This window comes from Hipposideros armiger, unplaced genomic scaffold (assembly GCF_001890085.2).
Source record: "Hipposideros armiger isolate ML-2016 unplaced genomic scaffold, ASM189008v1 scaffold_436, whole genome shotgun sequence".
NCBI lineage: Eukaryota > Metazoa > Chordata > Mammalia > Chiroptera > Hipposideridae > Hipposideros > Hipposideros armiger.
In genome coordinates, this window is record NW_017731786.1 from 599,773 (window position 1) to 625,824 (window position 26,052).

General features: G+C 50.1%; 1 protein-coding gene across 2 annotated transcripts in view; it reads left to right on the forward strand.

The window, feature by feature from the left end:
• Positions 1–5,969, forward strand: part of NTRK3 (neurotrophic receptor tyrosine kinase 3) — a 276,304-nt gene extending 270,335 nt beyond the window's left edge. The window contains exons 12-13 of one of the 2 annotated variants that reach the window (XM_019665218.1): positions 2,173–2,307; positions 3,883–5,969. In XM_019665218.1, coding sequence (XP_019520763.1) covers positions 2,173–2,307; positions 3,883–4,001 — 254 coding nt within the window. In that variant the 3' untranslated portion in view covers positions 4,002–5,969. The remainder of the gene's footprint in view (positions 1–2,172; positions 2,308–3,882) is intronic. The other variant, XM_019665219.1, reaches the window with a different exon arrangement.
• The last annotated feature ends 20,083 nt before the right edge of the window (positions 5,970–26,052 follow it).

Below are 26,052 nucleotides of genomic sequence, written 5' to 3' on the forward strand. Positions count from 1 at the left end.
GGTGGTAGGGCGATCCTATCTGGGTGTTTCTTGTGGCTCCCTTCTTTAGCCCGTGCCTTCCTGCAGCATGGTTCAGAACATTTCACCTCTTCCTACCCTTTGGGGAAAGCCGGGGGGCTGTGGTGAGAATGCTCCTGACTTGGGTGGGGTGCAGAGCAGGCTCCCCACATCCGACATCTCTCCTGTTGCTCCCTCCTGCTCTCACTCTCTCCCTGGACAAGGATCTGAAAGGCTCCGTGCCTCCTTCACTTCCCTATTATTAAGCCACCCATGACCTGAGCGCCAGGACTCCTGTGTATTTCAGCCCACTCTTGGGAATAAAGTGCTTTTCTCACAGCCAGGGCTATGCACATGCTAAGTGTCCCTGTGATGTAGGAACTTTCAGACGATAAGCGAACACATTTGAAGAGGAAATGTTGGAAAGTAATCCAATAGAGCTCCGTTTGGCATTGGGTCTTTTATCAGGGCCGTAACCTCAACCACTTTTTGGAGCCAGGTAATAACATTATCATATCAGAGAACAAAAGGAAGAAGCAGGGACGGAAAGGGAGGCCTTGAGACGCCCACCGGCCTTGAGACGCCCACGTGGGATGAAGAGCTGTAGGCAGGAGGTTCAGGGGAGGCCTTCTCACTGCAGGTGCTGGTAGCTGTTGCCTCTAGGCTGCAAGGCCAAGTGCGGGCTGGGGCGAAAGCCCGGAGCGGGGAGCTGGGTGGGATCTGCGATCTGCGAGAGTCAGAGGGTCAGGAGGTTTGGAATGCCAGGCCACCTCTGTGCAGCACGCCACAGGAGCTGGTCCTCGTCTTGCTGCTTGAAGACGTAGCCTGCTTGTGGCTCAGTGGGATCGGCTCCAAAACCTCTCATCCAGTCCTCGGGGTGCTCGGCACCCCGTCTCTCCTCCCCGAGACTCTGCCTTCACAGCTCCCATTCCTTCCCCAAATGATCCCAGAGCCTCTGGCTTGCTTCTCAGGAAACATATACCTAGGCAGCCCCTGAAGACCAGGCTCTGTTCCGAATTACAGAAGGCTCACTAGTAACTTTGTGCTGTGTGACTTTGGGGAAGGCTGTTGACAGACGGAGGAAAAGGTTAAGACATGGGGATTCGTGGGCCACAGGCGGGCGAGGTCTTCTTTGGAGGTGTGTTTGTCCCCATTTGGCCTTCCCGCCACCAGTCCGTCCGTTTCCCAGTCATTGTCCATGGTGGTCCTGGTCTCTCCTGCCCTCCCCCCCAGCAGATGCCTTTTCCTTCCTGCTCTGGGGTTGTTCTGAGGCAGAGGGGGAGGAATGGGGCGTTTTGGAGCAGTGCCTCTTATGCTATCAGGCTTCAGCATTAGAATCTTGGAAAGGCTCCACCTGGGAAAGAGTTCCAGAGAAAACAAACTTCAGATCCTGACTCATGTGGGAAAAGGCTTGTGTTCACAGAGCAGCTTCAGGGACCTGGGCAGGGGCTGAGGCCGGCTTGGGCCCTGCCTTTAATGGATCTGACATGGAGGCTTCCAGAGCCCACGGAGGCTGCACGGCCTCTAAAGGAGATTTCTTAAGCTCTAACAATATCTCTTCATCGGAGCTACAGTCCTCAGGTCTCCAGTGACCCAGTGGCTTTTGGTGTTCTGTTTGTGCCCTAACTAAGGCAAGGGAGGTTTTAGGGAGCCAAACACCCCTCTCGTCTCCTCCTCACTCACTCTTGTCAAGCTGTTTCCCTCTTGGAGATTGGCTGAATTTCTTCTGTGGGAGAGAAGATGCCACAAAGAGGGCCTTGGGACCTTCAGAGTTATCACCCAAGTCCTAAGAGTCATTCTTCCAGCCCTGGGAACGGGCCCAGAATAGCAGTGACGGGCACATGTTCAGGGTGCCCCGGCCCAAGAAGGGTAGTGGGGCAAGTGTGTTAGGGAGAGGGCCGGACAGAGTTCCCGGTGATGATGGACCTTTCTTCCCTGATTCCCCTTCTACAGTCCTTTCATGCCACCGTGCCATACTCAGAGGATAGCATATCTAGATTTTCTGCCTGAAATAAGCCAAGTGCCCCTACAGGTAAAGCAGTGTGAGTGCAAGAGCTGGGAACACCTGGACTTCTGTTCCTGGTATTGTGCACTTAAGAAAAAAACGTCCCCATGTTTTTGCGCTTGGGGCTCAATACTGACCATTAATTCCCGCATGTCTGCCTCTTCTGCCAGGGGTCTTTTCAAACATAGACAATCATGGGATATTAAACTTGAAGGACAATAGAGATCATCTAGTCCCATCAACTCACTATATATATGAGGAGCCTGAGGTCCAGAGTGGGGAAGTGTCTTACCCAAGGTCACATGGTGAGTTACCTCCTTTGACTTTTGAACACAGAACAGACCCCTCCCCCACCGATGTTGACTCTTAATGTCTTAACACCTCACTAAGTCCCCATATGTCCCAGAGGACTAGGGGAATGACTAGGTGCCCAGTGTGGGATTGGTACTAAGATCCCTTAGGTTAGAGGAGCCATCCAAGGGAGGATGCTTCACAGGGCCTGGCTGAGGGATGTGTGAAAGGCCAGCGAGGGACCATGGCTTGGAAAGGAACAATGGAACCTTCTAGGCAGGATGCCCAGACCACCAGCCTACCTCCCCTTCCACCTCAGACCCAAGAGAGCCTTTACCTCCCAGGTCCGCACAGGGAAGCTATCACAGAAAAGTCCCACCTTGAAACAGCCTCCCTCTAAACATGATGACATAGACAAGGAAGGGTTCCCTCTGTCTTCACACATCTGACCCTACTCCCTGCAGAGGGAGGGCTCCCAACACCCAAGATGGCGCCACCCTCTTTTGATCAGGAGGAGGTGAAAGTCTCAATGCCACCAATTCAGCCTCTCCCCATCATATCCCCAACCTCCAGCTGCCCGTGGCACCTGCCTGCACACAGTCTTTCTGACAGGACAGGTTGGCACTTGTCTACACACACACACACACACACACACACACACACACACACACACACACACGTAAACAAACACGCACTCTTTGCGGACATTTTACCACCATTATTTTGACCTGATGTTGACTGAGAAACCCCCTTTTGGAGATTTGATCAGTGGTTGATCAGATTTGTCTACGTCTCTGGACACCCTCATTTCAGTCCTTGGCAGTGTGACCAGAAAGGAGCTGAGCTGTCACGGAAGTCCTCCTTGTTTGAGGCCCAGTGGCCAGCAGTACCACTCCTTCGGGCAGTTCCATCCCCTGGAAGATTTGAAATTATGAGGAGGCTGAGAGATCAGCTACCATTTCCTAAGCCTTCCACTGACCTGGTGACAAGGATGCAAAAGTCGATGAGAAAGAGCTGGTAGGCTTGGAAGTGGAGAGCTCCCACCCCTGGGTGTGGTCAAAGGTGGTCTATGTCATTCCAGCTCCTAGGATTCCAAACGGCCCCCCAGTGTCCCACTGAGAATGTCAGCTCTGAGAAAGCACTCTACTCCCACCCCTTAGCCCTCCGGCCACCCTAGCGTTTATGCCCCAGTCCCACCCTCCCGTCTGCTCGTCATCAGAGGCTGTTTCCACTTAAACGAGGCTGCCTGTGCTCTTCCAGAACCAGCCAAGGCCAAGCCCCCGATGCTTTGCTCACTTCCCTTCCTCAGTTCAGTGGAAACTGCAGCAAAATGGAGTGTTTCCAGTTCCTCCGGCCATGCTTGGTTTTAAGTTCACTTCCTCCTCCTCCCCTTCCTTTTGCTGACAGTTCATTTAGCTATTTCCAATTTATCTGTCCCTGTATCTCCAGTTCTTCCCCACCCCCTCCCCAGCTCCCTCTCTGTTTCCCCTTCTAGTTTTGATCTTCTTTGGGGGGGGGGTTTTGGTTTTTACTTTATTTTGCTTTTTTCTGTTTTTCTGTTTTTTTGTTTTTGTTTTTGTGTTTTATAGGTTTCAGAGAAATTATGTTGAATCCAATAAGCCTTCCCGGACACTCCAAGCCTCTTAACCATGGCATCTATGTTGAGGATGTCAATGTTTATTTCAGCAAAGGACGTCATGGCTTTTAAAAACTCCTTTTAAGCCTCCCTGTTTGGATGTCACCTGGGTAGACTGGGCTCTCTGAGAGGTTGGAAGCTCTAGGCATTGTTCTCTTTGGATCCGGGATGCTAAGTAGAAACTGCATGAGCCACCGGTGCCCACACCCTTTACCACCATGAGGTGGGCGTTTCCCCCATCCACCACTGGCAGGGTTGCCCTTTCCCTCCAATTGTCACTGTGCTCCTTTTTTTCTGGCCTCCGAGGCAGCTCCTGCCACCATCTTTAGAGCCAATAAAGAGAATTAAAAACCTGTGCACCAGGAACCATCTTTTAAACACGCTAGCCATTCTCTTGCTTTACAAAAACAACCCAGCCACCACAAGAAAGCCTGATGAAGCCCAGCCGTGCTCCGGCCTCACGTGCCCTGCTCGCAAGTGTGGGGGCCCCCTGGCTCACCTCTTAGTCACCTCGTCGCCGGCAACCTCCAGTGGGGAAAAGATGAAAGCAGAGGTGGAGACGGCGCGGTGAGAGGAGGGGGAGCCAGGCCCCAGTGTCAGCACCAGATTAGGTCTCAGAGGAGAGAATGGAAGCCAGTCGTTTTCTATACTGTTTTTGGTGGAGAAAAGCATACATTTTTTTTTGGACACACTTTCCCCTTCCTCCCTCTTCTCTCTGGAATGGCTCACAGTGAGTGTGGCATTAGAAAACTCCTCGGAGAGGAGGAAGTTCTCCGGGACCGTTCCTTGGCCCCTAGACCTGCAGTTGGGACACACGTGGCTGGCTGCAGGAGGTCTTGCCTGGGCATTGGCCGTCCTACTAGGACCACAAGGGACCGGGGGAACCAGGGACCAAGGCCCTTCCTGCTAGTCCATGATCCTGGGATTGGCTCTCTTCCCCACTTTCACTTATTCTTGACTCTGAGAACTTTCGGAACCCAATGGAATCACCATTTCAAGGCCAAGAGGAACTGAAGGGGAAGAGAAGTAAAACTTGGCCTCCTCCAGCCCCTCTCATGGCACCAGTGGAAGTGTCATCCTGTTCTCTGGTCAATATATGTGTTTACCTTGCTTGCTTTGACTCATGCCTTACTCTGCGGCCACCCTCTCCCAAAGAGGGCGTTGCTTTCCCCATTTTCAACTTGGCCCACTGGGGGAGAGGGAAGGGGATGACTGTCCCCTGCTTTGGTAGGAAAGGCACAGTGGTAGGGCCTAAACGCCTCTCAGATTTGCTGCCACGTTGACTGAGTGGACTTTGGGCTGGACCCAGTGACCCCTGTCCATGGTGCCCCCCTTGTGGGAAGTCAGCACAGACTGCCCCCTTGATGGGGGAGAGCATGGAGCAGGGGACCTCCCCTGGGGAGCTCTTAGGACACAGTCGTGGTGGTCTTAACCCACAGAGTTTTGGGTGGCAACACACCACGCTAGACAACAGGTTCTCTGCCTGTGGCAAATTTCCCTGGAGGTTAAGAGCCCCACTTAGGGTGTTGTGCCTGGGTTCCTGTGGATGGTGGTTCTTCACGTCAGGTCCCCAGTCTGGTTCTGCAGATGCTTCAGTGGGGTTTAGAAACGTGAAGCTTTCCAAGTTCTTGCCCAGCATCTGGGGTGGCCTCCCAGGCTCCTGAGTGCCCGGAGTACCCCATGGGGATTCACCTTCTCTCCTGGTCCTCAAGCTGTGTGTTTACCCAGCCCCTCCCAGCTCCCCGCCTTCCTAGTCCCCATGCTTCATGTCAGGCTAGTCCCCATTCTGTCCCACCGACCCTTCGGGCCAGGACCTCCTCCTGAGTGTGGCTTTAAGGAGTAAGCTTGAGGATGATGTTTTTTTAATTATTGTAAATCATTACCTCATTTCCAGCCTCCCAGGCTTCATCCATCGCAGCATCTTTTATTCTGCCATTTTCCTCACCTTGTGCTATGACAATGGGGCGTTGTGTTTCCACAGAGACTTATAGGAGTGTTCAGTGTATAGTTTCTTAATAAACACTTTATTTTCTAATGAAATGACTGGATCAGACCTCTTATTTGGCAATTTTGCAAAAAAAAAAAAAATTAAAGCTATAGAAACTCCAGGCTACCCACATTTCCCCCCCTATTTTACTGTTACTTTTTTAAAGAAGTATCTTAGCCTCGTCCTGTTTGCAAAGGTAATTACAATCTGTTCATTGTTTGCTTTTATTGAGACCCCTCTAGATAGGTCAAGTGCATTCAGTGTGAAGTGTTAAGAAGGATTTAGAGGCACATAGAGGTTGAGTGGTTCACCCAGAGTCACACAGCACAAGAGGCAGAAGCAAGGTTCAGACCTGACTCCCCCAGATGCTACTCAGGCCACTGTGATGCTTGCCTCCTTGGTGGCTAAGGGACTGTTGTGTTTATCCTAGCAGCCTAGACTTACAGAGATCTTTCTTCAGAGCTGATGTGTAGGGGCATCTGGCAGTGGGATTGAGGGATCCTTTATCTTTGGTGCACCAGCAAGCCAGTGGGATGGGAGTGGTTTTGACTCTTCCCTGTGGATCTTAGGGAGGTGATTTGCCCAGAGGAAGATGGGCTACAGGCTGACAGGCCACCCTGCTAATCGTTCAGACCCCCACCCCCACATCCACCTCCCCCCACACACATCCACACACAGGTGGGCCAAACTGTCACGGCAGGTCTCATGTGGGCCGCCAGAAGGGGAATGCCAAAGAGCCCTGGAGTCCTACTGAGAATGCTGGCTGGGCATGTGTGCCTGCTCTTGGTTTCTGGGCCCTGACACAGGTAGAAGGGTGAAATGCTTTCTGTAACTTACAATATCCTCCTTTTAGGAGGAAGGGACTCTGTATGTGGGAGATGTGGAGCTAGAGTGGAGGTCGGGGCCTGGGGACAGGTTCCTGGCTGGACTTGGACCCTCCACTGGGCCTCAGGAGGCTTGGCTGGAGTTAGTTTACCTAGGAAGTAATAGTGAGACAGTAGGTAAGGTGGGTGAACTCAAGGTGGAAAGCAGACAGGGAACTGCTCAGGCTAGGTCGATACATTTTTCTACTTCACTCAATCTGTTTAAGTCTAGTTTGGTTGAGCCCCCCCCCCCACCTCCAAATGGAAGCCTCTCTCCTCTATAGCTGCCTGGGGAAGGGGTTGCCCCAGCTCTACATTCTCTAGTTCTCCGTGGTTCCAGGGTTGGGACAGAGATGCCCCATGGATGGGGACTATCCTTGGAACCTCTGGGCTGCATGGGGTCAAGGAGCATTTCGTTATTAATAGGAGAAGGACATAAGCTGTGTTGTGTTCCTATGCACAGAGCCTGTCAGTGCATGGCAGGAGAGACGGTGAACAGACATGGTCCCTGAGAAGGCGAGAGGGAAAAGCATCGTACTCGGGGGTGGCATCAGCTACACAGAGGGAGAGCTCTCCTGCTGTAGCAGGAAGGGAGACGCAAAGATGGGGGTTAGAGGTTTGGGGGTAAGGAAGCGTGGGAGTTCTTGTCTGGTGGCTGCTCCTTTGCCTGTAATGTACAAGGCGTGTGCTGCCAGTGACAGTCGGAGGAGAGTTGAGAAAGTAAAGCAGCAGTGGAGGAGCCTATGGCAGATGGCAGGGAAGCGAGGAGAAGTCGCTGGGCAGGATGCCGGCGCAGCTGAGACTGGGAAGCAGCGTTTAGTGTCCAGGACTCTTGTTTTCCGTGTTTTCCTGCTGGGTCCTGAAGTTCCACGGCCTTTTCCCCACTGCTCCAGGGCAGTGAGGGCCAGCACAGGGCAGGCCTGGCGAGTTGACCTCCGCCCAGAAGGCGGGTCTTGGGTTGGCTTCGTGCAGGGAGGTTCAGGGGACCAGCAGAACCTGCAGCTTTCTCCCCTTCCGGATTTGGAATCTCACCCACAGGACTTCTCAGCATCTTTGTGGGATGTACGCTTACATTTGGCCCTGTGGGATTTTGAGGCCGAGGTTCCCAGCTGACAAGGGCCATGAACCCAGTGTGGTTGCCTCTGAGTCTTCATCTTGGAGCAGGTGCTTGAGAGGCGCTGGTGCTGAGCCCTAGTCCCTGAAGCTTGGAGACTGAGGGACTCACGGTGCCCTTAGGAAGGTATAGGTCAGTGGTGAAATCAGGGGTGCAGCCTGTCAGGGACATACTCTGCAGAGGACCTGAGTCTGTCCCGAGGGTCATGTGGCCAGACCTTCGAACTGGTTGCCAAGCTCCAAAGACCGGGCTCCCCTGTGGAGCGTTAGTGAGAATCATGATGGGGACTTCTGGAGAACTATTCAAAGTCAGGCATATTTTCCCCACGAGGAAGCAGAGGCTCAGAGAGATTCAGTAAGTAGCCGGGCTTTCACAGCTTTGAGCAGAAGAACCAGGACTGATACCGGGTCTTCTTGAGTGCTCCACTGCCTTGTAGAGCAGCCCATCTTTGACATTCTGGGGGCTCCCCAGTCATACCCCCTACCCCCACTGCCAAGATAAACTTCTGGAGCCACCCGAACAGGGTGATTTTAAAGACTCCCCAGAATAGAATGCCTGCAGTGTTCTCTCTTGCCCATTCTAGCACTCAGTGGCCCCTGAAAGTGTGGCTGGTCTTAGATCTAAGACAAATCACCTGGTTTGCAGTTGGTCAGACTCCCAAACAGACAATGGTGGCACCTTCGATACTGAGGAGGACTTATTGGAAGAGGTACCCCTGATCCTCAGGATGATAGGTGAGGCTGCCCAGGTCTGGGCAAGTGTGAGCAGCTTCAGACAGGGAGGGAGTGACTTCCCGCTCCCATATGAGCTTTCTTCACCCCAACTCAGAGACCTCTTGGTGTGTCTAAGCTCAGTCATGTGCTTCTCACCTGCGGAAAGAGCAGATGCCAAGCATATTTAATTTGGAGGTCGAGAAGCTGGCTTCTGGGCTGCCCCGTCCCTCCCTTCTTGTGTGGGAATGCCTTTCTGCAGCCAAGCTCCCGGCAGCCACATCCACACCTCCACCTCCCCAGCCACGGGTGTGACCTCAGCACAGTACCAGGCTGGCTGCGACACCTCCGCTGGCTCAGCCTAGTTCCTGCAGGTCAAGCCCAGGCATGAGCAGAGGCTGAAGCATCTCAGATTCAGGAGTGAGGTGCAAGGGAGGGCGTGATGCCATGGAGACAGCCCAGGGCTGAGCAGGTACGGCCAGTGATGTCACTGCTGTTCAGCTCTGGTGACGTCACTGCTGTTTAGCTTCCTGGATGATGCCAGATGTGGATTAGGCAGCAGGCCTTTGTTCCTTCAGTTTTATTGAGTCTGAGCTCCAGCTAGACTCACACATTGCTGCCAGAGTGACTGAAAGGGACAGCAAAGCCAGGGTAGCAGTGAGGGAAAAGCAGGGAGGGGCGAGATACCTGTGACCCTGAGGCTCCTCCGGGCAGAACAGAGGGAAATCTCTTCAGTGTGACAATGGAGAGGGTGATGGGGCAGTGAGGATGGTGGGAGCCATGGGAAACCTGGTTGGCTCTGACTTGTCCAATGAGGCGGCCAGGAGCTGTGCTCCCCGCTCTCCTAGCTCCGCCCATCCATCAGCCCTCCTAGCTCCGCCCACTCAGCAGCCTCCTAGCTCCGCCCACCCACAGCCCTGCTACTCTGCCCACTCAGAGCCCTGCTAGCTCCGCCCACTCAGCCTGTTCCCGTTGTAGTGCTGATATCCCATGAGGCTGCATGTACCTCCAGTTCTCCCCGCATAGTTCTGGTTGTGCATTTCCCTTTAGAGATCTGTTACCGCCCCCTGCACTTCCCACCTCCCAAGAAAATCTCAGTCTAAATCTGACAGTATATTCCCAGAGCTCAGTGAGCTGCCTCCTTCAGTCCTACTTGAACCTGAAAGTGAGTTGAAGATGTCCTGGCAAGTGATAAGGTCTCTTGTCTGCTTCTGGGGGTGATTCAGACATTCCATCAGGATTCTGAGGCCCATGTGCGTAGAATTTTCATCCTCATTCCTTGTACTTGGGGGGGAGTGGGTAAAACTTCCATAACGTGACCTCAGTTTCCCCTGGGGATTAAAGCTGTTGCTCAGGGAGATGCCTGCAGTGGGGGGATAAGGTCTAAGACCTCTGCATTTGTGTCCCTTTCCATCAGGACACGGTCCCCCTTCCTGTCACAAAATGTCTGGCTGTGTCCCCAAGGGGATTAGATCTTCCTCACCACCCTTGACTTCCAGGTGGATGTGAAGTCCTTGTCAGGAGCTCTGCGTGCTCGGGGGTGGTAGGGGGGTGGGGAGAACTGGGGAGAATGGGGAAGCTAGCCTTTGCCGGGGGCGTGCTGGCTCCCGTGAGGCAGGAGGAGCTCCGAGAAGTACAGATCCTACAGGGACATAGAGGATGCTGATGGCTCAGACTCTGTGCCAGAGGCCTCCAGGCCTGTGCAGGTCCAGTTTAGAAGGGGATTTGGAACTGTTCATGGCAGAGGAGAAAGGCAGGATCAGCCAATTCCCAGAGAACAGCCAGCGCTGTAGAGAAGTCCTGGCCGAGGGCTTTGGGGAGACTTTCACGCCTAGAAAACAGGAGATACGTGAACTTCCTACCTGGCACCAGGGGCAGCCCCCTGTGCTCCCCTGAGGGACCACAGTGCTCCCCCCTGAGCCTGTGCAGACAGGAGCTTCTCAAAACCTCCGTGTTGGAGAGGGACTTGAGGGTGGAGAGAGAGGCATGTGGCCTGAGGCGGGAAGAGTGGAGCTTGGCTTTTTTGAGAGGCGGAGATGCTGAGCAGTTCCCCCTTTACCCCTGTCTGAGAGCTTTGGTAAGTGATGAGAGTTTGTGGGGAAGGGTTGGGTTCAGGACTCCGCACTTAGCTATAGAGAGGCTTGAAGACCCAGGAGTGAGGCTGCCCCAAAGGCATGAGCTCTAGGCTTGTGGTCCCTGACTTGTGACTTCATCAGAACTCGAAGGACAGAGCATGATGTCAGCTCAGGAAACCTCACCAAGCCTGACTTGGGTAAGGGACCTCAGAGGCCTTGGTGGCTAGCGATGACACCCAGCTGTCTTTGTGGCGCGCCTTTCCTCTTGATTTCTGCCGCCCACTTGGGTTACCATGGCAGCAAAGCCTGGTTCTGCCTTTGGGGGCCTCACTGGAGGAATTGGCCTATTTCTCTTAAAAAGAGATGGTCAGTCTCCCTGCTCGTGCCCCAAGTTCCTTCTGCAGTGAGAAGGGCAAGGACCTTTTCCTGGTAAAGTGACTTCCTTGCTGTCACATGTGGCCTGGTGATACTTCTTTTATGGAGCTCTGAAATGCCACTGACTTTCTTACTCAGCTCCCACCAGCTTTGGACTGCTTTAGTCCTGGTGTGGTTTTAGAATTGCATCACACTGTTCTTTACTCGGCAAGACTTGAAACAGCCTTTGACCAAATGTCATGCAATCCTGAGCCCCAGATGGACTTCTCAGGGAAAGAGAGGGTGTGGGGTTGAGGGGAGGGTTCATAGGTGCTATTAGGGGAATGGCGTCTGTCTACAGAGTCAGTGACATGGTTCTTATCAGCTGCACAGGCCTGGGAAAATGTTTACTTCACACAGCCAGGTTCTTGAGGATGTTGGGAACATATGACATGGAGAGCCCTTGAGTTTGAAGCTGACAGGGGTTAGAGGCCATGACACAGGAGACCCCTGGACCTACCAAGGCTCTCTAATTTCCAGTTTTTATCAGCATTGGCCAGACAAACAGTCTCCAAGATCTGCCCTCCTGCTGCCAAAGTCAAGAAAAGCGAGCCCTACAGTCCAGGGTCCTCCTACAAGCAATCATAGGGAGAAGGAAAATTCCAGAATACAGGCTAGATGCTAACCAAGTCCAGCCGATGTATTATGTATACACACAAGTGTCAGCATTCCCTTGCTGTTAATTCTGAAAGAAAACTCACATGACCGAGAGCCTGAGGAGAAATCTCAAAAACATTTCTGTCGTGAGTATTAGTATGAAAGCTCAGCCTGGCCAAGAAGACACAGCCAGGCTCCGTGACCATCTCTGGTTGCTCCCCTCTGAGGGCCTCAGCTCTGGACCAAAGCCTTTCACTTCAGAGCTGGCCAGTGAGAACCCGAGTCTGATCTTTCCCACAGTCTGAAGAGCAGAGGAGGCACCACCAACACAGAATGGATTCTGAGAATGTTCTTCCTGGGAGAATTTAAATTCCGAGTCCGTGTTTGAATGACTCATGGAATCGTTCAATCTTTATGGCTGTCAACTTGACATTTCTTGCTATCATAACAGGCGATTGTGGCCTAGTACCTTTAATACCAAATGGCCAATCTGGTCGTTAAGAAGACTAGAATCACCCCTCTGCACATTTTCAGGATGGTGCCTTTGGTCATTGTAATGCTTTTATTGGGTCAACAGCTTGACCGACTATTGTCCCGTGTGAATTGATCCGTTTTCTGGGCAAAGCTTCAGTTTCTGCAATATGGTTCCCTTTTCATTTGAAATCCCTAATTTGCAGAGAAACCTTTTTCTCTCTCTCCATTTATTAGATAAATGATGTTGTAAGGATCAAGCGCTCCCCTTTCTGTTGGCTGTGGCAACAGTTCCCTTTAGTCTCACGAGATGCTGAGTCCATCAAATAACTTGGGAGACTGTTGCGTGGTGCAGCCATCTCCTTACAGAGTCACAATGCACTTTAGGATAGGAAAGGCTCTGAGAAACGCGGCCTTAAAATAAACTTTCCTGTCCTACCACTTTTCAAATCTAACTGAACATAGAATGCTCTTCGTGTCTTACCTACTAATAGACTGGCACACACACTTTAGGAGATACTGGGTTAGGATGTGGTCAGGAGCCTTTTAAAGAAGAACCAAGAGGGATGGTGATCAGCCACCGGTCTTCTTATGTCAAGATGAACAGTCACATCCGATGCGAGCACCTTGGCCCAGCTGTAGGCTCAGGCCCCCACTTCCGCCCTCTGCTTTGCTTGGAGGCAGAAGTGATCTGGGAGCTGATGGGCAGGTACTCATGTGACAGCAGGAGACCTTCACTGCGGTATCTCAGAAGAAAACGGTAAGTCATTTTACGTCAGAGCTGAAGACTTCACTCAATCCGGCCACCCCTCTGGGCTGGTGGAGGTGACGTCATCTAGTGCTAGCACAGAAATGAAGACCCGGAGCCCAGTCTCAGCACTACGACTAGCAAAATGACTTGGGGTAAGTTACCTTTCCTTGTTCCATATTTGTCTCTGAGCTTAACTCATCCTCAGATAAAAGACCCTACCGTGATGGGTGCCCCAAGATGCTATATCCCCGTGAGTCACTGTTGTTTCCTCCTGGGGGGCATCTTTTGGTCCTTGGGTCTGCCTGTGTCTGCTGGGTGTCTTGGTGGATCATGTGGGAAGGATGACCTTGGTGCCCTCCTGAATGCTGGGAGCCTCCGAAGCAAGGGGAAGGTGGGAAGGGTGAGAGAGATGGCTGCCCTTTTGGGTGAGGGCTGGTGGATTTCTCTGGATGAGGAAGGACGCAGATGCTTGGGGGTTAATAGACCCTCTCTGTCACAGTTGGAAAGGGCCAAGCGGGAGTTCTCTGCAAGATTTTCCGACTTTGATCTCAAGAAGGCAGCTCTGCCTAACAAATAGTCTGAAATGTCAAAGAATAAATGTTAAAGCTTGAGGGGTCTTTCTCCTGGGAGTTGCCTGGGCCGGCTAGGGAGGGAGAGGAGGAGGGAGAGAGGGACACAGCAGAATCCTTCACATAAAGATTCCGACTTGGTTTTGTGATATTTAAGAAAAAAAGAAAACTCTGAATTATTTATGGCTCAGAAGATGGAAGCAGGCTGTGGAGAACTGGCCGGACTTAAGATGATAGTTCGCTTTCCATTATTTAGCTACCCCGTCCTTGAACTCATAAAACTTTGCTTATTGGTGACATGCTATTGAACTCTCCTTGAATTATTTATTGTTATTACTACTATTGTTAGTTTAATTAAGAAAATCCATGTCCTTTGATATGGGAATTGAGGGGAGGCAATTTCTAGAAATGACTGTTGCCAAAAGCAGGAGTTATCGCTTTCTCTTGAAAGGTCTTTAGCACGTCTTTCACCACCTCTTTCAACCCCCATCAGCGTCCAGCCCATGCCCCTTCAAACAAGGATTCAGGGGACCCTCACTCCATTATGAGTGGGGAGCATCTTGGTTTTGTCTGGCCAACAATTGGCCATGTCGATTTGGGAAGGGGGATTTCATCTCTCCGTTGTTCCATCTGAAAAGTGGAGGTCATGTTCATATATCTCTCCTGGGTATGCTGGGCATGTGGGCGGTACCCACGTGTTGAAACACCTCAGTACCTGGGTGGTGGGAGCGGGAGAGAATATCATCTTTATTACATGAGGGGAAGACAGAGGAAGTCAAGAAATTAAAAAAGGGAGAATTAGAAGTGCTGGAAGGATTGGTGGTAAAGGTCGAGGAAATGGGGTCTTTTGTCTGTTTATTCTGGTCAGTGGTGTTGCTTACATGTTAAAAAAAATGCCTCTGGTTGATAATCCTACCCTGATTCTATAGCATGGCTAATTGAAATCCACTGATAATCTCGAAATTGCAGTTCAGTGTAAAATTACAGGCTTCCGAGGCTCTACCTTCCCTTCCCATAAATAATACAAACGTCCTCTTGGCCAGTCTCTCTCTGTTTTTGCACACCCTGGCCACTCCCAGAGATGCAAACAAATGGAGCCAATTTTGGGACCATGTGGGGTATTGAGGTGAAGCTAGTCAAAATGCAAATCAGATCATCAGTAAACCTCCAAACAAGCCATGTGGTATCTAGGATGTATTGCTTTTATTGCAAATATTCATACTTTTGCCTTTTTTCTAGACTTGTTTTTTTCCACCTCAAAGAACCTAGAGAACATTTTGCAGTTAAAATGTCACAGTGACACTCCTGTTCTGAAACTCTGAAAATGTACTTATTTTTACACTCAGGAAGTTATCTACCTTTCAGAAAGGTCTTGCAAATAGTTTCCCTCCACTCCCTTCTTTCAGTGATGTAGAGATGTAACCAGCATTGCTGCCCTAGGGCCATGGTTTGCAAACTCTTTGTTCTGGGGACCCATTTCCACTCTTAAAAGTTATGGGGACCTCAAAGAGCTTTTGTTTGTGTGGGTTATGTCTTCCTCTATTTATCGTGATTGCAATTAAAGCTTGCAATTAAAGCTGAGAGACATTGGCACACACAAGCTCATGCACACATTTTATTTAGCCATCAGAGCAATGATGTCATCATATGTCAGCCACTGGAAAAACTCCATGTGTGCCTGTGAGAGACGGAGAGTGAAAAATGCAAAAACCGTGTTAGTATTCCTAGGAAAACACTTTGACTCATGGGACTCCTGATAGGGCGTCAGGACCACCAGGGGTGGTTGGACCACATTTTTAGACCTGCTACTTCTAGGGAAAACTGAAGTCCCAGCAGAATCTGAAACCAAGCCTGGGTCCTCTCGGTGTAGTGAATGGTACCAGTCAGACACTTTGCTCCAGTGTAGAGCTCCGTCAGAGCCCTGTTTCTTCATGCACACATCACTGAGTGCCCCAGCAGTGCCACCCAACCGAAACCCAGCTGGGTAGAACCAAGTATGCCTGGTTGCTAGGAACGTGGGAGGCATGCAAGGAGAACGTCATCTATTATAAAGGAAACAGAGGTGGGTGCTGGCTAGCTCTGGAGGAGGATACAGTGATGTATGAGCATGGCCTGCTGTCGCAGTGAACATACTGGCTGATTGAAGAGACAGCATGAACAGGGTTTGCAAGTCCCCATTGGCGACAGCAGGAGGAGTGAATGGCAGAGAGGTGAAGAGAAGTTGGGTTCGGCACCTTGCAGGTCAGAAGCCCCACCGTGAGCATCGTAGACCTCTTCAGGCACCACTAAGGAGCCGGTGGGGCTTAGCAGTGTCCTGCCAGGTCCCATAGGAGTGTCTGTTTAATTTAGAGACCTGGCACCTCCCTTATTCTCCTAACCCCGGGCAGCTTTGGTAGATGCAGATTGGACTATGAAATGCATGTCTTAGGGAGCCTCCTTGGGTCAGCTCTGCACACAGCAGGCAGAGGGAGCTGTCAGTCATGGAGTCTTGGGTGCAGTGTTCCTGCCTCTATCGCTTTTACCTCCGTATCCCAGATTTATGGTTCCTACCCACGGATCAAGAATGGCTCTCAGCTAGTTCTAAGGAGCTGTTTGTCACCAGTATTTCACAGTCCTCGCTGGAAATATAGGGTCTTTGCAGAATGCCCCTGAGATAATGCACAGATGTTGGTTCATTGATTCAGCCCTCAGTAATAGGGAATCTGCTTCATGCCATGGAGTCTGCCACTAAGCGAAACAGCTGTATCTCCTGCCCTCAAGAGCTTCACAGTCTAGTTCAGTGGTTCTCCACTGGGGGTCACTTGTCCCCTGGGGGACCTGTGCGGTGACATTTTTGGTTGTTACAACTGAAGGCAGATGCTGATAGCTCCCCCAACAAAGAGCTATCTGGCCCCAAGTGTCAGTAGTGCCAAGGCCAAGAACCTCAGTCTAGCAGGAATACAGACCAAGTACCCCTTCAGCTTAGGCAAGAGGGACCCCATACTTTTCAGGGCCCTCCTTTAGCGGCCTAGAGTCCAGGGGCCATGGGAGGTGGTCACCCAGAGCCTGCGCTCCAGCCCTCTTCTAGGTGATGTTTCAGTCATCTGAACCAGAGCGTCTTACCAAAATGGCTTTCTGTCCACCTCCAGGACATGTGGTCTCTGTCTTTTGTCTTAAGGGTTGGTTACACTGTAGACGTGTGCACTGTGTAGTCTAGGACTGGCCAAGGGGCTGCATTTGGGGGCAGAGGGAAGGGTGAACGTGGGGTGGTTTGAGCCAGGTGTGCACGAGTCCTCTTTTGCTCTGGGGTGGAGAAGGGAGCAGGCTGAGAGCCGGCCGTCATGTCCTAACTCACAATGCCAAGGAGCCTGAGATGTGTAAATTCAGACCTGGCCCTTTGGGTGATTCTGAAAATATATTTAACAGGGTGGGAGGATAAGATGCACCTGATTTAACAGTGTGTTAGCTTGATTTTGTAACTTCCAAATCTTCAGACAGGTGGGGCTTCTAATTATTCTCTTGTCCCAGTTCCTCCAAATGGAAGGGACCTGGTGTAAGTACGTGAGTAATTATGAAGCAATATGATGAAATGATGTATGAGCTAAGCACGGAGGAAGGACACTTGGTTCTTAGGTGTAGGTCTTAAAATATCATGACACGTATTTGCAGCTGTATAAACAGAAATGGCAGCTCAGGGAACCCCGCCAGCAGGGTGCTCAGTTGAGACTTTCCATGTTCCATCGTGTAGAGCTTTGGGAAGCCTGGCCCCGTTGCCACACAGCTAAATCCCATGGTCCTTGGCAACCTCAGGCTGTTTGAGGCAGACGTTCTTCCTGCTGGACCATCTCCATGCTGGGCCAGTGCTCGTGCAGTGTCATGCTCTTGTCACGTTGCCATGGAGACCGATCTCAGCATCTCCAAGACTGATTGGTATTTATTGGGGGATCTGCAGTTTTCTGGATGCTGTGACCAACATTATATATAGAGAGAGACACAGACAGACAGGTAGGCAGGCAGACATGGGCTGTACCACCCCCCCATTTGTAGCCTTTTGGGAGGATGGCTTTGTGTAACAGAGAGGTGAAGCCCCTGAAGAAATTTAATGCAAAGGTTGTTTTTTTCTTCTAATAATATTGTGGGTTTTTTTTTCCGATTACAAGGGTAATTTATATTCACAGTAGCAAATTTGTTGAAATATAGAAAAGCACACAAACACAGAAATTATCCACCATCCCATCATCCAGAGATAACACTGTTAACACTGTAACTTTGTGCCCTGGAAGCTTTGTTATGTACTTATTTAATTGTTTAACAGAATCCAGTCCTTCTGGGCACATGTGCATACACACTATATTTTCTCACTCTCTTTTTTATAAGACTATTTGCATGTGCCAATTCACTCATCTTTTGCAACATTGAACACTTGTTTTATAGGTGATATATTCACATGGTTCAGAAAATGCAGACACACAACATGTACACAAATGTTCATAGCAAGCAGCATTTTTCAAAAATGGCCAAGAAGTAGAAACAACCCTAGTGTGTGTCATTGGATGAGTGGGTAAGCGATACAGTGCACACACATGCAGTGGGAGACCCAACAATACAAAGGGATGAACTGCTGGCACAGCATGAGTGAACCTCAAATACTAGCACACTAAGTGGAAGAAGCCAGACCTAGAAGAGCCTGTTTTGCATAAGAAATTTTGTACGAGACGTCCAGAAGAGGCAAGTCCACAGATAAAAAGTAGACCCGTGGTCGCCTGGGACTGGGGTTGCGAATGGGGATTACCTGTAAATGACCCAAGAGGTCATATTGGGATGATGAAAATGTCCTTAAACTGAGTTACCATGATGGTTGTGCCGCTCGGTAGATTTACTGAAAGTCATTGAATTGCACATTAAAACGGGTCACATTTGTGGTATGTAAATAATACCTCAAAGTTTATATATATAAATAACATAATAAATGTATGTAAAATAAATTTTATATATAAAGTATATACTACGTTGATGTAAATAAGTTTATATATAAACTTTAGTGAGGTATCAACTACCATACAAGTATGTGTATATACCGGGGGTGCCAAAAAAAATGTATACACATGACTGGTATTCATCTTCTGTTATTGGCATGTATTGAGTATGACAATATTAATACAGTTTTTTCCTTTTTTAAAATGTGCATGCATTTTTTTGGCACCCTCTGTGTATAAATTCTTCCTACACCTGCCCCTCACCTGCCGGTTCTTCCTACCACCACCACCATTGCCACACAGGTAACCGCTGTTAATTTGTGTCCTTATGAATTATTTCTAAACAAATATGAATATATCTTCTTGTTTTTCCTCCATTTTACACATGTGGATCTGTATTACACACATCATTCTGCACTTATTTGTATTCCCCCTGCCAGTTACTTGTAAATAACTGCAGTGGGTTGAACCTAAATATTGGGCTGTCAGAAAAGTCATGACGCATTTTTGCAATGAAAAACATAGAAAAAAATACATCATGACTTTTCCGACAACCCAATATATATTGAACCTGAATAAATATGGTTGAACCTGGATATAATATTAATACAGGGCCAAATAACCCCCATAGGCTATTTGGTATATCTGTTTTATATGTGTAACCCACATGGGGTTATACCAGTGTGTACCATAAATTGTGACATAGGAGAAGGAGAGGGGGGCCTCACAGCCTCAATACACAGAGGGTCACAGCATGATTCTCAATGGCTGATTGCATTCCACTGTATGGATATTTCATGTTTATTTCACTGGTCCCTTATATTTGGAAACTTGAATTATTTGGTTTCATTTTTCAGTCCTTATGAATCGCAGATATTTTGGTACTTTGGGTCGCTAAGCCGAGTGAGGGAGATGGCTGAGTGGCAGCCCCCATCAGATGCTCTGTGTCACTGCATCGCTGCCCCGTGGCCCATGGAGACACCCTTGGTATTCAAAGATTCCTCAAGCAGATGCTCAGTGAATTTTCCTTATAGACAGCTGTCTTATAACAAAGAACTAACTTAGGAAAAGCCATCTTCTTCTGAAACATGATGGTTTCAGAGCCCAGGATGCAAAATTGGTGAGTGTATACCTTTTCTCAGGTGACTTCAAAGTGCTGCCAACATTCCAATAATATTGTTCCCCAAAAGGCTCTCCTGGCCAGAGCTTTACCGCATTTTAGGGCTGGGGATTCTGAGCTGTCCAGTCCAGAAATGTTAATGGGATTCTAATCTCATATGTCGTATGGATGGCTACCCAAGTGTGGCGCCTTGACTTTCTCAAGGTCAGGGTGAGGGCTGGGAGGCAGTGCCCATGTATCCTGCCCTCCTGGCCTGGCCTTTACGCAGGTGGCCTCCTGGGACACACTGTGTGGAACACACAGGAGAGGTTGAAACTGGCCATAAAAAGGCCACAGACAATTCCAAGCGAGGCATTTCCAGCCAACCCATTGATCTGGATGCCAAAGCAGAGGAGGCGGGGCCATCACTGGGGACAAGTCCAGCTGGAGTGAATACAAGGACATAGCAGCAGGAAAGATGAGGGGTGGAGAAACTCATCATGGGATTATCTAAACCTGCAGCTTCTGAGGCCAAGTGACAGCCCTGTTTTCTCTCTCGTTGCTCTCAGTGGTGACAGCAAAACCCATGCTGGGGTTCCAACATGCCCCCTCCTTTTTTTTCTAAAAGGGACCTTAGTGTCCTTCTGGGGTGGCCGAGGGACAGAAGCTGACGAGGCAGGAGAAATTTGCCCTCCCCTCTTCTGAGTTCCCAGGCTCTTGTCTGCCGGAGATGAGGTCCTGGGGAAAGGAGAGGTGCATGGACGACATGGAAGATGATACAGAGAGAATCCAAACCTGTGTGGGCACAGACAAGCCTAAGGGGTGACATTAAGGATCAAGATCCGATGGCAACATGGAAGGGAGAGAAAAACTGGCCCTGGGAGGAGCACTGAAGTCGAGACCAATGAGTGCAATTAGGTTGTGTCACTTCCTGCAGTCCAAGCAAGCTGTTTGTTGGTCACCTGTTAGAGGTGACTGCCAAGATGCCATGTGTATTCCAAGATCCCTGGGGGCCTTGGATTCCTAGCTGCCAGGCTGAGGGAAGGGCAATGGATGCCAGCCCTGCAAACCCACTCAGGCATGTGTGGCCCACCAGAGGAGGCTCTCTGGCATCCTACTGGAAGACAGGGTCACTGGGAATCAAGGTAGTGCAGGACAGGAAGGAACAGAGACACTTCCCTCCTTGCAGTGGGATTTCAAAGGAGCCACAGTAAGTGATTAGAGCAGGAGTTAGCTGCTGATGGCCAGGCTGGATGGAGGGCAGCCTGGTGCCCTCCCCAACACAGCCGTGTGCAGTCACTGCTTCCTCCATCTAGTCATGCCCTTGGCAGGACCTGCCCCCGCTCGGGAAGCAGGGCTCCCAGAGAGCACGCTGCACACCCAGGAATCAGCCCTCACTGCAGCCACCTCAGACGTGGCTTGTGTCCTGCCTGCCTAACTTCTCCCCCTGCCCCCACCGCCCCCAGTTCCTGCTGCAGCTGGCATGTATTCTGCAAATGTGCTAAGGCTGCAGTGCCCAGCACAGTGGGTGCTTGATAAATAGTTGTGTGTTTTTCAAAAGTTGTTAACGAAGGCATTAATTAAAAATGACCCTTTCCATTTAAAGATCTCAGAAAGGAGTGTTCCCAGTTTCCTGGAAGTCCACCCATACTACTAATTGAGGGTTTGTTTATGCTTCAGTGGCACACACTCTCTTAATGACATTCCGTGATTTAATGAGCATCTAAACTGAGTGCAAAGTGCAGAGCTAGGCATCCGGGTTACAGAGAGGATTCAAATAGCGTCACTGCTTCGAGATGGCCGTGCACAGTGAAGTCAGACATGACATTGTGATAAGTGCATGTATGTCTGGGCTTCCTGGGATTCCAGAATCCTGACCATACCTGAGTCTGACAAGATAAGTGTGCTCCTCCGGTCATGAGCAAGATAGCTCAATGTGAGAGAGCACAGGTAAGCTTTCATCAAACTGTGAAGGACCTGAAATTCATCTGTGTTGAGTGAGGATTAAGAAAAAAACAATTGAATGTGAACCTGAGCAGGTCACCGTGACCTTGTGACATGGGTCAGGAAGTGAAGTGGTAAGAGTGTAAGGCTTCAGAATGCGCAGGGAGCTGAAGATAGGTAGATGGTCCGATGGTAGGGAAACGGATCATCAGTGAGTCTGGTGACATAGGGGGACACGGGAGAAATTCCCAGGGAGGTAGGGTCAAGGAGTGCTTCTCATTCGGATGGGGAAACCTTAGCATGCAGGTGAGAAGTCAGTGGGAAGGAGAGATTGTAGTACCGAACAATGGTAAGCGCAAGGTATGACAGTTCAGTTCGCGAACTTGTCGCAACACTGTTGCTAACCTTTTTTGATATCAGAGGGATTGTTCATTATGAATTTGTACCAACTGGACAAACAGTAAACCAAGTTTACTATTTGGAAGTGCTGAAAAGGCTGTGTGAAAAAGTTAGACGACCTGAACTTTTCGCCAACAATTCATGGCCCTTGCATCATGACAATGCACCAGCTCACACCGCATGGTCTGTGAGGGACTTTTTTGTTTTTCTTTTTTTTAAAATATTTTATTGGGGAATTGGGGGAGGGGAACAGACAAGTTGCTGTCCTTTTGTTCTTCAGTCTAGTTGTGGAGGATGTAGCTTCACTGGCCCATATTGGTATTATCATTGCTCTCTTCTCGGCTAAGGCAGTCACTTGCTGACCATTGGACGGCAGCTCACGCCTGCTGCTGGCCACCCCCGCTGCAGCCTACCCCGTCACTGGCGACGCACGGCAGCCCAGCTCCAGGTCAAGCTATTGTTCACCATCTTAGCTGTAGAGGGCGCAGCATCACTGGCCCTCATGTGGGATCCAAACCAGGGCCCTACTGCTCAGAGATGGCGTCCCAAGCCAACTCCTAACCAACGCGCCACTCGACCAGCCCCTGTGAGGGAGTTTTTAACCAGTAAAACAAATAACTGTATTGGAACACCCTCCCTACTCACCTGGTCTGGCCTGCAGTGACCTCTTTCTTTACCAGAAATATTGAAAGGAAGACATTTTGATGACATTCAGGACATCAAGGGTAATATGACGACAGCTCTGATGGCCATTCCAGAAAAAGAGTTCCAAAATTGCTTTGAAGGGTGGACTAGGCGCTGGCGTCAGAGCATAGTTTCCCAAGGGGAAGACTTGGAAGGTGACTGTAGTGATATTCAGCAGTGAGGTATGTAGCACTTTTTCTAGGATGAGTGTGAACTTGTCAGACCTCGTACTACATGGGCCAACATCCAGAGGTGACATAGAAAAACTGACCGTGAAAGCTTGCGTAGAGGGGCTCATCTTGGGAAAAGGAACTAGCAATTCATCTAAAACAAGAGGGAAAGATAAAAATGAAGTAGAACTCAAGAAAGAAGGAATTGAGGGGATTCCTTTCTCTTTCCTTCGTGGAGCAGAGAACAAGGTCATCCAGAAGCGAGTCTGCTTGCGCTGGGGAGGAGGTCCCGGGTCACACTTGCTTGGGAAGGGGACCCAGACATGGACGAACTTGCACTCACCCAGGAGGCAAATGCTGCCTGTTTCCACCTCTGTGGGCTTGGGCTGATCCCAGTTTCTCTGTACATTGGGTTTTGCCTACATGGTGCCCTGAGACTGGGGTCAGCCCCTCACTCAGCCTAGTGGGATGCAGCAGGGGAAACGCGCAGGTACCTCCTTCATCCTCGGTTGCCCACCTTGTTGAGGACTGAACGTGGCAGCCGTGTGGAATATGCTGCCCCTGTGAGGACTCTCCTTTGTGTCCCAGAGGTTGCATGAGCTCCACACCTGCCTGTTCATTCCTAGCTTGACATAGAGGTTCACGGAGCCCCACAACTGCAAAGTAGTTGAGGACTTGACAGTTGATGAAGTGGCCCCGCTGTGTTGGTGTCAGTGGTTTAACGAGTGAATGCTGTCATCTAACCCTAGCTCGAGTGTAGGGCCTCAGGCTGAGGAGCATGTAGGATTTCAGGGAAGATAGAATCTGAGGTTCTGGTTCTCGGTAACTTCACCATTCCTGTGTTTGCTGGTGGCATCTATGCTCAGGTGGCTGTGGCCTTAAGCTCTGTATATTGACTCAGAGCTGTGGGTGCCCTCCTGCTGGGCACTGCCCAGCTTTAATAACTAGCATTGGTTCTGCCTTGGTTCTGAATTCAGTTCTGCTGAAGCTGCAGCCACCTCAGCCGGTGCTGGATCTCCAGCCCTTTTATGATGTTTTCAGAATCACAGGAGCCTATGGAATAATGATAATAAAACCCACCGGGTCACTCATCTATTCAACTAATGGGTGTTGAGCTGCTGGGGTACAGTTCTGATGGAGACATGAGAGGGGCTGATATTCCACTGGGAGACCAGATGATAAGCAGACAAATAAGTCAGTAAGACAATTACCCGATGGCCGTAGCGCTATGTGTGGAAATTAAAACAAGGTCCTGAGATAGCAATGTCCCTTTTCAATTGAATGGTTGGAGAGCAAGTGTGTCAGGGACAGGTGGTGACTGCTGTCAGCTCTAAAGTGACACCGAACTTGGAAAGTGTGAGAGGAAAAGGAAGAGCAGTGTGGAGAGTGGAGGGTGGGGTGTGGAGATGGAGGAGGGGCTGGAGATGCAGTCAGGGGGGCGCTGGATCAGACCCCATAAACACCAATACCATGAGCTTAGCTTTTATCCTCAACTCAGATTCCACGTAGGGGAGGGACATCAAGTTTCCTCCTTTACTTTTCATTCCATATGAGCCTGGCTGGCTGACCATGTTCCAGAGTGGGGGATGAGGGGTGGGCGTGAGGCGTGGGGGAGAATGGGCGCTCACTTAGGAGACCATTGCCTAAGTGACCTCTTGTTCTGGCTTGGACGAGGATGGCAGCGGCCCCGGGATGAGAAGTGGATCTCCTGGGGGTGTGCACAGGTTGGAGAAATGTTTGGAGGCTGGAGTTTACAGGGCTCATCGGTGGGCCTGGTGGCACCACAGGAACGAGCCATCAAGGAAAACTGGTGGACAAGGGGCTCGCACCACCGAGTGAACGTGAATACCATTTACCATGGCGGGGGTGGGGTGGGGGAGGGGCAGCTGTGGGGTAAAAAGCGAGAGTTCTCTTCTGGCTGTGCTCCATGGGACAGACCACTAGACGCCTGAGAAGGGATGCCCGGTAGGGATTTGGACAGTTGATGATTTCACAAGCCAGGTGACAGCGGAACATCCTTGGGATGAAATTGTCGGAGCCCCACCCCACGTGTTCATGTCATCTTGTATCTCCACGGAGCCCAGGGATGGGCTGGGCTGAGGTTGTCCTATTCTTGTGGAAACTTCCACGTTCCTGCTTTCACTGGGTGGGGGGTGTTTACACACCATCTCACCATCTGGATGGACCACTTCCTTTCAGAATCCTCACGGCCAACACGTGCCATGTGCCTTTTGTTCAGTGTCTGATGCTCAGAGCAACACTCACATGCGAAGTTTGTGTGTAGAGAGTGGCTTTTGCTGTAGTTTTGATGTTACGTGGGTAGGTCATGTGGTAGCTACACAAATTACCAAATATCGAATGCTAGATGTTTCTGTTGCTAAAAGTCCTCCAGCGTCCCCACCACCAGGCCACCTCCATACTGCTAGGCTCCCCTTTTTTCTCTCTCAAGTTCTCCTCGCTCATCTCCTCCCAGGGAAATCCAGTCACTATACTCCAGTGTCTAGAGCAACTTAGCTTTTGCCTTCCTCCACGCTGAGCCTGCTCTTACATTTATACTAATTAACGTACGGGCCGTCTACTCAGGTCTCACTTCCAGCAGCTTGGAGAACTCGGGGGAGCTTAAAATTGTTCTGTCTTCTTTCACAGTAGCTGAGAGGCAAAGGAAGCAGTAAGATTTCATGACTTCAGGACATACATGAAGTATGTCACCCTTCCTGAAAGGACAGAGTGACGGCAGTTGGATCAGACGTAAACATTTACTTTTTTTGTGTCAACCTAGGAATAGCTTAGCCACTACCATTTACCAGGAGTTCCTTCCTTTTGTTGTAAGTGCTGGGCTGGCTGCTTTGTATATGTGATCTCGCTTAGTCTTACAACAATACCATGGTATAGGTGTTCCATAGACCATGTCACAGATGGGGACATTGAGGCTTAAAAAGGTAACATAGCTGGTGGCAGTGGAGCCTGGGCTTGAGTCAAGCCCAGCCTTTTGATGACCCCCCACAAGGAGGATGCCACCAATGTATTATTCCCTCGGTGGGACTGTGGTCATCATGATTAAGATCTTGATGATGATAATACTGACAATGACAGTGACAATGATGATAGCTGACATTTAGTGTTGCTTGCATAATTTAGGTAGTTTTCTATATGAATACATTTGTCCTCAAAACACTTCTAGGCGGCAGGCACTGTTACCATTATACCCTTTTTTAACAGATAAAGAAACCAAGGACCAGAGAAGTCAAGTAACTTTCCCAAGACCACAGAGAGAAATGATGGGTACAGGCTGCATTTGATCCCTGGCAGCCTGGTTCTCTG